The 12,236-nt window shown below is 37.5% G+C and overlaps 1 protein-coding gene across 49 annotated transcripts in view; it reads right to left on the reverse strand.

Annotated features, from left to right (window-relative positions):
• Positions 1-12,236, reverse strand: part of Rims1 (regulating synaptic membrane exocytosis 1) — a 542,679-nt gene that overhangs the window by 155,354 nt on the left and 375,089 nt on the right. For all 49 annotated transcript variants that reach the window (XM_085836041.1, XM_085836042.1, XM_085836044.1 and 46 more), the window contains 3 exons: positions 10,848-10,894; positions 7,836-7,948; positions 1,557-1,687 (listed from right to left, as the gene is read on the reverse strand). In XM_085836041.1, the coding sequence (XP_085692167.1) occupies positions 1,557-1,687; positions 7,836-7,948; positions 10,848-10,894 (291 nt within the window). The remainder of the gene's footprint in view (positions 1-1,556; positions 1,688-7,835; positions 7,949-10,847; positions 10,895-12,236) is intronic.

Below are 12,236 nucleotides of genomic sequence, written 5' to 3' on the forward strand. Positions count from 1 at the left end.
CAGGGGCAAGGGCTTCATGCCCTTGCCATAGTTCCAAGTCTAGTCTACTGTATAGTCTACCTTCCCCCTAGGCCATTGCAAATGCCTGTGTATGGGAGTGGCTCAGCTATCTAGTGCTCTAAGTATTTACTCTTGTTGCTTCTTAGACTACAACCTTCCTTCTTCCTAGGACATTGTAAATTCCTGTGTATGGGAGTGACTCGGCTATTGTTCTAAGTATTTGCTATGTAGACTAGCCCTGAGATCACTAGCTCTATTCTAGTAAATTGTAATGCCTGATTTCTTTCACCTCTTACAATACTAGAGGTAATTCTGAATGTTACTGAATAGGTAACATTCTAACTGAATTCCAAGCCCAGGGTCGGCTCAAGGACTGCCTAGGACATTGGAACACTGGTGAAAAGTAATCTAACTTAGCTATATGTCAAAATCAATCCTTTGAGGCATTTATAATAAAACAATACTGAAAGAAAGCACACAGATCCATACAGCCCACTATCACAGGCACAGGTTTGGAGCATTCATTTTACAGGATGCCATTGTTCCAGGAGACTAAGTTTCTGTGAACTTTTCGCCTCAGAGACTGCTTCCAAGCTCTTGGGCCAGTCACTACTAGAGTGGGTGTGGCATGTGTGTGTTTGTGCTTGTGTGTGATGTGGTTTGTGTATGTATGCTGTGTGGATGTGCTGTGGATGTGCTGTGTGTCCTGTGTGTGTGTGTGTGTGAGTGTGTGTGTACACGCATGCTTGTAGCTTCAGTGCAGGCAAACTCTTGCAGGTTTGAGTCCTTGCTTGCCAATGTTCCATCTTGTCAAGACGTTGGAGACTCACAGCATGTCTGCCATTTTATTTTATATTTATTTATTTATTATTTATTTTGGTTTTTCAAGACAGGGTTTCTCTGTATAGCCCTGGTTGTCCTGGAACTCACTCTGTAGACCAGGCTGGCCTCGAACTCAGAAATCCGCCTGCCTCTGCCTCCCAAGTGCTGGGATTAAAGGCATGCGCCACCATCGCCCAGCATGTTTGCCATTATTATTTTCACATTCCTTCCATTTCCTCGTTCTACAATGTCCCACTAGCCTTAGAGGCTCATATAAATGTCTTCTACAAGGCTGAAAAACTAAGCTGTCACTTCTGAACAATGCCTTGAGGTGAGGTTCAATCCCAGAGCTTCATACAAGCTAAGTGTATGCTTTACCATGGAACTACATTTCCAGCCATCCTTTTACTACTTTTACATTATAACATCAAAATCTAAACTGTGCCCATGAGCATTAATAATAATACTACCTAATATTACTGATTTCAATTACAAATGTAAGCAATGGTCATGACATGTACATATAGAGGTGCATTTTAATGAAGTGGATCAACTAACTGATATATTTAAAAATACCATCTTACTTTGAAGTAAAATGTATAAGACACTGTCTTATGGAATAATGCAGTTTGGTCCCCTAAATACTTATTGTACTTAGAAAATATGTCCTAGGAAGGAAAAACAGTTTTCCATTAATACAGAAGCTAGTCAACTTTTCAAAATTCATGTATTACCTTCTATCTGGAAGAAAATACATTTTTACATAGGGATTTCTGGGACGCCCATCTACTCTAGGGGGTAGATCTGTTGCTTGTAGAACATTTACAATCAGCTGATGCCCCACCTTATCATACCACAGCTTCACCTAGAAATGAAGAAAAGGCCATGTAATTTATCAAAGTCATGTGATAACATAATTTTTAAATAAAACATTAGATATCTATTTTTTTACTAGATATTTTCTAAGTTTTTTTAATAGATACTTTCTTCATTTACATTTCAAATGCTATCCCGAAAGTCCCCTATACCCTCCCTCTCCCTGCTTCCCAATCCACTCACTCCCACTTCCTCACCCTGGCATTCCCCTGTACTATAATCTTCCCAAGTTCAAGGGCCTCTCCTCCCAATGATGGCCGACTAGGCCATCCTCTGCTACATATGCAGCTAGAGACGAGCTCTGGGGGAACTGGTTAGTTCATATTGTTGTTCCTCCTATAGAGAACACAGGGCTGCCAATGGAGGAGTTATCATTTTATTGAAAAGATGATGTTCTGACTTAATGTATAAGGGAATTACAGTGATTTGGAAGCATAACCATTAAGAAGTTAACTTTTATCTTATTAAGCATTTTGTGTCTAACTCATAATGGGCAAACCTGCAATATTACATCACATGGTATGTAAATCTAACTAAGCTTGTTCTTTTAATTCTGGTAAAATTGAAATCATCATGGTAGGGTTTTGTCTGTTTATTTGTTTGTTTGTTTGTTTGTTTAAATATCAAAGACAATAGTTGGTGATCACCAATGGCTTTATTTTAAGATCCTTAGAAGTACTTTCCATGCCAGGCTGTGGTGGCACACACATTTAATCCCAGCACTTGGGAGACAGAGGCTGGCAAATCTCTGAGTTCAAGGCCAGCCTGCTCTACAGAGTGAGTTCCAGGATAGCCAGCATACACAGATAAACCCTGTCTCCAAAAACAAAAACAAAACAAAAAACAACAAACAACAAAAATGCAAAACAAAACAAGAGTTTTCTAAAGAGAAAAAGAGGTAAGCTGAAGGATGTTGGAGGAGAAAAATGAAATAAAGTTGATGTGATCATATTGTAATCTCAAAAACAAACAAAAAAAAGAGTAAAACAATAAAGAAAGTGTGTTCTAGTGATACGAGCAGCCAAAGTAAGAGTTGATTAAGATCGAAGGGAAGAGGTCAAGGAGCACATTTACTACAGGCCCACTCTGCACCAGGCACAATTTGTTGTTTCCTGACATTTTTCTCATTTAATATTTCATGAATAAATTTTAATAAGCTAGTAACTGTGAGAGAAAGGAAAACAAACGTGAGGCTTAACACATATATGACACATCAGACAACATATAACACATATAAAACACATCAGACAACATATAACAACACATATATTACACATCAGCAACACGAAGGCTGAGTGATATTCCGAATGAAGTCTTCACGTTAGAACCAAGGGAAAGACATGGCGACCTCAAACTAGATTTGAGCACAAAAAGCAGAGTCTGTACTGGCAACAAGAACAAGACACTAAACTTTCTTCAAGTTTGTCCTTGAAATTAAAAATTAGTTTTAATTTTCTGATTAATTAATAAATTTAAATTCAAATACATAGTGGGGATGTGACAGAATGGAGTCCAAAGAATAAGATGAGCTAAATTAGAGGAAACCTTCCCATCAAAGTAAGGAACAAAATAAGAATTTGGATATGCATGAATCCAACCCTCTGGCTTTCTTTTTATCCTACCAAACCAGGCTTTGACCCATTTTAATGGTATAGGTGAAGAGCAAGAGGTAAGCACAAGAAATAAGTAAATGTCCAGGCAATAAAACAGGTTTCATCATTTGCTGTATTACAAAGAGGATTGAAAAACACATGGAAATAATAGCATAAAATATTTCCTTTGACTTAACAGTCAAAAGAAGAGCTTCAAGACTAACCACAGAAATGCACACACCACCAAAAAAATAAAAACTTCAACTACTCATAGGACAATTTGAAGCAAGGTTTCTTTTCAATTATTATTACAAATATTCCAGTTTCTGATTTTAGTCAATAAGCAATTCTCAACATTGGGCAGTTTATTTCTCCATGGTTCCCCAGGGTAGAATGTAAATCCACAGGGTAGCTGGGCTTGAATAGCATCTGTGCTCTGTTTTCAAAAATAAATGTGCTAAGAAGTTAATGGAATTTTTAAAATTTAAGTGTCTTAGCTCCAGGCTCATAAAGAGGTTTAAAATAATGAACAGCTTTCTATGAATGTATGTGAACACTGCTTTACCCCTGAAACATAGCAAAAGCATGGATATTTTTCCAAATGCTACCATTCCCAATTAATATTTAGAGCTATTGGCAGATTGTGGACATTCTGTCAGGAGCCATCTAGGAGAGTCTAAAAGGCTAGCAGGTAATCTTCCAGCGATGGTTCACCATGGAACGAACGAGCCCTTGGAAGCAAGGCCCAAAGGACATGCCTCAGGAATTGATTTCTGCTATTGATATGCCTTTCATGTCATTATTAAATTACTATATTATTCCCTGGGTCTTAGCCTACCCTATTGGGAAGATTTTCTGCAGATTAATGAAGATGTACTCTCTTGTAGTGATTCTATGCATACAAATAGATGATGTCTTAATTCCTAATGATGATTCCACAAGAATTGCTAAAATTCTACTGGTAATTATTAAGTCCTTCATATTAAGGACTGCAATTTAAACACTATGTAATATGAAATCTGCAATTTGGACTCTGCAGTTCTTCACGTGTCACAGGATAACTGCACTAGATTTATAATTTAGGAAATACAATCCTTTAGACCATAAAACCATTAACTAAAGGTCATAAAAGGGAAAGAGTGATGTATTGCAGGTACAAGAACAGAAGAAGGAGAAACATTGACTGGGTTTATCTGTACAAAACTTCAATGTTAACTTAGACATAAGAATTATAGTTTTAGACTCTCAATGAGCTTGTGCAGCAAGTGACAGATAATGAATATATAGCTAAATGAAAGCATATGTGAACATCTCTGTTGTAAATGTCTTACCCAATTTATGATTTCAATTTCTGATTAAACTTGTGGTGATCTTTTGATAATTGGAGTACCATGTGATCCTGGGAAGATACTAGAACTAGGAACGATGACATGAGAAGGAAGAAGGGAAGAACTGGATTAGAAGAACTCAGGAGAGACAAGAATTAGGGAGGCAGAAAGAGAATAAAATAGAAGCATTACAGAGACGAGGGGCTGAGCAGAAGAGGAGAAGGAGCTGCAGAGAGAGCAGAAAGCAGCAGCCAGGCTTTTCGTACAATGAGACAGGTTTCTAAAATTCTTTTAGCAATAGACAGATAGAAGCTTTTTCTTTCTCTATGCAGTAAAGGTTGAGCTCTTTTTTTTTTTTTCATCCAGAATGAGTGAGCTCTTTCTGTGTTGGTGCATGCGCAATGAATCCGGCTTATGGAAGCTTTTGCTCTTTCCAATATATATATTCCATATAGAGACATGTAGATGCATATGTGTAAGTGTTTAAGTATGAGATAAGTAGCTTAGAAGGTGTATGACTATGTGCACATGATTGTGTATATGAATGTATGTGTGCTTATGCATATTTGCTCGTGTGAAAGTCTTTCCTTTTAGTAGGTTGAATAAAAGTTTTGTTCAATAAAAGTTTTATTGCTCCAAAAAATTACTCCCCCTTGCCTAGCCAGTGAGAGGCAAGGCTTCAGGTCAAGAGAGAAAGATGCCATACCAATTAATCCTTAACTTATTCGTCCTGCTGTTAAACAACAGGTTCTAATTCCCCCAGAGGCCTACAGCTTCTGGCTTCAGAGTAACTTAAGAGTTAAGGTGGAAAATAACCAAACAAAGAGAGTGAAAGTAACATTTTCCCCCCTAGTGCTTAATCAAGCACAGAGATTTATAAAGTAAATAACAGAGAGATAGAGAGTTAAGTTCCCTCAGTGCTTAATGAAGCATAGGACTGTAACAAAGGGTTAATATTTTAGCACAGAGCAATAAGAAAGAATGAAATATCCATCACTTAATGAAGCACATAACAATGGCAAAGAGTTAAATTTAACACAGAACAGGAAGACAGATGTAAGGAGTAAAATGAAGCATAGAAGGTTACAGAGAAAGAAGCCAGCAGTTATCAGCCCCAGAAAACAAGAGTGATAACTCTCCAGAAACCAACAGCTTCAACACCTAGCACAAACAGGAATGGCTTGTGCTGTAAGATCGAGAATTGACAAGTGGGACCTCATGAAACTGCAAAGCTTCTGCAAGGCAAAAGACACCATCAATAAGACAAAAAAACCATCAACAGATTGGGAAAGGATCTTCACCTATCCTAAATCAGATAAGGGACTAATATCCAATATATATAAAGAACTCAAGAAGGTGGACTCCAGAAAGTCAAATAACCCCATTAAAAAATGAGGCTCAGAACTGAACAAAGAATTCTCACCTGAGGAATACCGAATGGCAGAGAAGCACCTGAAAAAATGTTCAATATCCTTAATCATCAGGGAAATGCAAATCAAAACAACCCTGAGATTCCACCTCACACCAGTCAGAATGGCTAAGATCAAAAATTCAGGTGACAGCAGATGCTGGCGAGGATGTGGAGAAAGAGGAACACTCCTCCATTGTTGGTGGGATTGCAAGCTTGTACAATCACTCTGGAAATCAGTCTGGCGGTTCCTCAGAAAATTGGACATAGTACTACCGGAGGATCCAGCAATACCTCTCCTGGGCATATATCCAGAAGATGTCCCAACCGGTAAAAAGGACACATGCTCCACTATGTTCATAGCAGCCCTATTTATAATAGCCAGAAGCTGGAAAGAACCCAGATGTCCCTCAACAGAGGAATGGATACAGAAATTATGGTACATTTACACAATGGAGTACTACTCAGCTATTAAAAAGAATGAATTTATGAAATTCCTAGCCAAATGGATGGACCTGGAGGGCATCATCTTGAGTGAGGTAACACAATCACAAAAGAACTCACACAATATGTATTCACTGATAAGTGGATATTAGCCCAAAACTTAGGATACCCAAGATATAAGATACAATTTGCTAAACGCATGAAACTCAAGAAGAATGAAGACCAAAGTGTGGATACTGTGCCCCTTCTTAGAATTGGGAACAAAACACCCAGGGAAGGAGTTACAGAGACAAAGTTTGGAGCTGTGATGAAAGGATGGACCATTTAGAGACTGCCGTATCCAGGGATCCATCCCATAATCAGCTTCTAAACGCTGACACCATTGCATACACTAGCAAGATTTTGCTGAAAGGACCCAAATACAGCTGTCTCTTGTGAGACGATGCCGGGGCCTAGCAAACACAGGAGTGTATGCTCACAGTCAGCTATTGGATGTATCACAGGGCTCCCAATGGAGAAGCTAGAGAAAGTACCCAAGGAGCTAAAGGGATCTGCAACCCTATTGTTGGAACAACATGATGAACTAACCAGTACCCCGGAGCTCTTGTCTCTAGCTGCATATGTATCGAAAGATGGCCTAGTCGGCCATCACTGGAAAGAGAGGCCCATTGGACTTGCAAACTTTATATGCCCCAATATAGGGGAATGCCAGGGCCAAAAGAATGGGAATGGGTGGGTAGGGAAGTGGGGGGCGCTATGGGGGACTTTTGGGATAGCATTGGAAATGTAATTGAGGAAAATATGTAATAAAAATATTTAAAAAAAAATAAAGTCAGTATTAGTATAGAAAAGCAATAGATATAAAAGAAGATCAACTGTTACCCACTTAATCTAGATGAAAAATATCTCATGTATTTTGTGGAATCCATATGATACAGATTATAGAACAATAATGTGAGAAAAATCACTGGGACAAAGATGTAAATTATAATTTATTACAATTTTTATGCACCAAAGTACTTTGCTTTAGCTTATTAAATAAATTTATAAAAGATATTTATGCACTCAGAAAAAAAAAATTTACAAGGCAAAAGATCATCAATCTTTTGACCTGTGTCTGTCAGACATCTGTGCCCACCTCAGCTCCTTCTTCTGAAGGCCAGGCAAAGGCAACATTCCATCGCTATTTCTACGTAAATATATGTGAGTGAAAGAAAATCTAAGGAAACATCACAGAGTGATGAAGTCTGTGACAGTATCAAATGACTACGTGCTCACTGGAGGCCCCAGAAAGCCAGAGGCTTGTTAGTGATGCATTCAGAGAGCAAATCCTAATGTCATTCTCTGTGTATAAAAAGCACATACCGAGAGTTGCCCTGGTAAGACTTGTGGGGCATCTTTCAGAGCTCCAGGGCTGGTTGGAGAAATAACAGAAATGGAAGGCCTTTCCATCTTCTGAGATTCAAAGGAACTTGAACCTAAAATGAGGATAAAAATGGACATTTGTTGGTGTGAGAAATAAATTCTTGAGCTAAATGGTAAATGGACCTGTAATTAGTATAAAGCCACAGCCAACACTGTTTGACGTAGAATGCACTTTTCATGAGTATCTCTAGAACATCTTGGGTTTTTTGTCATCTTTAGTTTATTATTTGTTTAAGTGAGACAATGATACTGTATTCATTTGCTTCAACATGAAAGATATTATCGACATTTTGAAGGGCATTGTTCTGTATTGGCTCTATCCTAAGTTTCATCAATAGACATGCTTTCTGAATTGGTAGCAAGAGAAATGGTACCTGCTGCACTAGCTATTGTGGCTAATAGGCATTTGCTATGCAGTGTCTGTAGTGACAAATGAGTATGAATGGGTATGGAGTCAAATGTATGAGCCTCCTTTAAATTCAGATTTCATAATTTTTTTATCATAGGATTATATCTCTTACATTTTATCTTATAAATAAATCTCTTAAACTGCCGAGAATAATGCTTCTCATTAACTTACTGCAGTAATATGCTTCTCTGTCCTGTAAGGAAGTCTGCTGTTGCTCTGTACCAAGGCACATGCAGAAAAGTAGACTGCTTTGAAATGTAGTCACCCTGTTGAGTTCTTGCCTAAACATTCACTCCGAACTCGATGAGTGCTTTGTTGCAAAATACTGTGGAATCCCATGAAGGTATGTCACCCACACCGTTCTGTTCTATACTCTATGAACAGAAGTTGTGTCAGCCAAGACTGACTGACTGGCTTCTGAAAAGCACAGTGATAATAGAGATTGGAATGTCAGAGGTCCACAGGGTCACTACTTTATTTGGTCTCTCTTTAATCCCTGGAGCAGCCATTCCTTGCCCACTTCTATGACAGAACCAGACTGACAGAAAAAAACAAAACCCTTTGGCATGTAGCTTCAATCAACCCCAGCATATGAAGCTTGTACTCACCTAGCATCTTGAGCCTGTATTAGCTTCCTGTTGTAACTCACCCTTCTGATGTACCCACCAGAATATTCAACTTGCCTTGATTTCTAACTTTATCTGTAACTTCAGGAAACTGCTTCTATGTTGCAACATAGAATTAGGTAAATATAATAATATAACTGTGTTATATTATATAATTTTATATATATATAAATTTTTATATATTATATATATAATTTTATATATATATAATAATATAACTGTGTTCCCAGTTCATGTTCACTCAAGATCAAGAATCAACTGTCTTTTATTCCCTTTAAAAATAGAGCTATGTGTTTTTGTTTCAACAACTGCAAAATGAAGTTTAAATTAATCCATATGCAGCATTTTGTTCCCATTTAACCATATGAAATAAAGCTATAAGATGCCATTTCTCTTTTGTCAAGTTCCTTTACCCTAGCCCCACTAACTTTTTTGGCCTTAAAATATTGTTGCTTATAGTAAGGTTGGCTTAGAGTAGTAAGACTATTATCCATGTTGCCAAGTCTATTTTCATTTATGGAACTTTCTCCATGTATCTCTTGATACTGGTCATCAGAAAGCTCAAAACAAAATCTGAGCTCCAGATGCTATGAGAACATAATGAAAAAGGTTTTGTGTGGTAACTTGGCCATTGGTTCCTTCTTTGCCATGGTCATGATTTTTCTCCCTATCTCATCATTAACTCCCTTCTCATCAACATAATTTTATAGCCATATAAGATGAATTCTGTATTAATACCTAGAGAACCACATTCCAGTTTCAATTGAATGCCAATCATTACCAGGATATGAGCCAAATGTCATTATCTACAAGTGCCGCTACACACCATACGATGTCACCTCCTGCTGAGTGGCTATACTAACAAAGTAGACACTTCCTTCACCACTACATCCTAACAGCTATGCAGCATATCCCTATAAGTGAGCTGAACCACACCCATGGCTTCTAATATCACCTGGGTCACCATTATGCCATGCATGGCAATTGTTTATTAATGTGCCTACACTGTTCTAAGATTGTGCACAGTCAATCATTACAAGATGTACTTCTGTTGTTATTGCTGGCTTGTTTTCTTGAGACAGTCGCCTGCCATGTAGCACGGGCTAATCTTGAACTTGAGATCTCCTGTATCTACCTTCCAAGATATTAGTTTATAAACCTGTGTCATAAAAACACTTTTGGTGCGTACAGTGAACAGATTTATTACTATTAAGAATGAAATGTCAGAAGTGGTCCTCATCTCACAGATACCAAACAGCTTGCCTACTGAAACATGGTCAGACTTTCCAATGCGAGGATTACTTACCAGGAAAGCCAGTTAACATCAAAGGTAGTACTGGCTCCATATATACTGTACCCCACTCCCTTATTTTTCAAAGAGCAGGGATGCAAGCTCTCTCTATGAGACCTCCCCTCCATACTCAGAAAGCTGTAAGGTCAGAACAACTCTAAGAACAGAACTTATGCTATGTGGGCTCTGATTCTCCAGAGACACTGCCTTGCCATCTGCCTCTGGTACTGGGGTCTGAACTCTTCTTGATGCTCCCATCATGCTAAGAGCCTCCTGCTGTCTCTTCATGGAGCAAATAACATTTCTAATAAAGTCTTTACTCTCCAGCAATCTGTCTCAGTTTCCCTGTCCTAGACATAACACTCCTGATATAACAGCTGAGCTCTGAGAAGGTCTTGACTTTATAATAAAGGAGGGCATTGAAACAAAGATCTTTGCATGGCCACAAAAGAAGAAAATTGTCAGTAAAGAACCGTGGAGTTATTATGGCTGCAAAGTGTGGTATTTGTGAAGACAGTCAAACAGTCATATTCATTCCCTTACAGCAAATGGCTTAGGAGAATGATAAATCTTCCTTTGTAATTTAGTTTAATATATTTTCAATAACAAGGAAATGCTATACTCACTGGACTCCAGGGGAGGATGGGAACTCTCAGGGATCCTGGGGATGTCACTAAAAGAAACAGATACAGTGAAAATCCCTTTAGGCAAATTACCCCACCAGAGGCAACCACTGCCCATTTTATCTCAGTGCTGTGAAAAGTCCTCTTGGGTCTTAACAGATGTAGAAATGAAGGAGAGTTACGATTTAGGTAACGACTAATGTGCATGAATGTGAAACACCACATAAAAGAAAACTGCAATAAAAACAAAGGTTTTATATCTTTAATAGCAAAACCCTTTAACATGACAACAATCATATTAATATTGTGGATAAAATCACCACAATATTTTTACTACCAAAACAGCAGGTTTTGGAAATTAAAAAAACAAAAATGTCAAAGGTAATATTTTATTTCAGTTCTAGGAAATTAAAATGACACAACTTTTTACAAATCAGTAATATGCTTTACAAACACATCTGAAAGAGTTTACTGAGCAAAACAGATGGACAGATCTCTTCATAATAAAATGAAGTGATGGATATCATGGGCAAATTTAAGAAAAATTAAAAGGATGAATTGCTTCATAATTAACAATGATGCAAGCTTGCAACAAAAAAAAAAGCCAAAATATGTCATGCAAGTGCATGTAATATATACATGGCACATAAAATACATATGCAAATATATGTGCTTGGCAGGGATTCATAGCTCTGTCCTGCAGTTTGCTGAATACACAGCTATCATACTACATGATTAAAGTGGGTTGTGAGAACACCCATTCCTGCCAAGCTCACAAGTTACTCTGAAAAACATATATAAAATCACTTCTGCTTAATCTGTTATCCACTCAGACCTTAATATCCCATCAGAATGCTGGGAGTGCTAGATTGGCTGTTATACTGTATAAGACTACATTGCCTCACCTTTTTCAAAACTATTTTAGTAGCAATTTGAGAAGATTATTAAGATACATGACACATTAAAGCAGACTGGAGTCATTATGAAGAGAATTATCAGCATATCAGTTACTTATTTTAATCACTTACCGTGCAACCTAAATTCACTTGGAATTTTTTTTTACTCTCACTCTCTTTTTATTCTTAGATGCCTCAGCATTACTTTTTGTGCAAACTGATTTTATAATTAGCCATATTTAAAATTTTCTACAAATGATAAAACCTCATTCTGCATATTTAAAAAAATATGCTGGATCATATATTATAACATAATTACCAATTTATATAATTTCCATGAATTTATAAGTGAGATTACTTTACCATTCCTGAAATACAACTTTTTTCACAATGGCAATTTCCTCCCCATTCACCCGAGCAAATGGAAAGGAATTATTTTAAAAATTAGGATGCTGACAATTTAAGATCATAAAAGCTTTTAGATATCACACACAGT

The sequence above is a fragment of the Mus caroli genome, unplaced genomic scaffold (genome assembly GCF_978045245.1).
Source record: "Mus caroli unplaced genomic scaffold, Mus_caroli_1 scaffold_1, whole genome shotgun sequence".
Classification (NCBI taxonomy): Eukaryota; Metazoa; Chordata; class Mammalia; order Rodentia; family Muridae; genus Mus; species Mus caroli.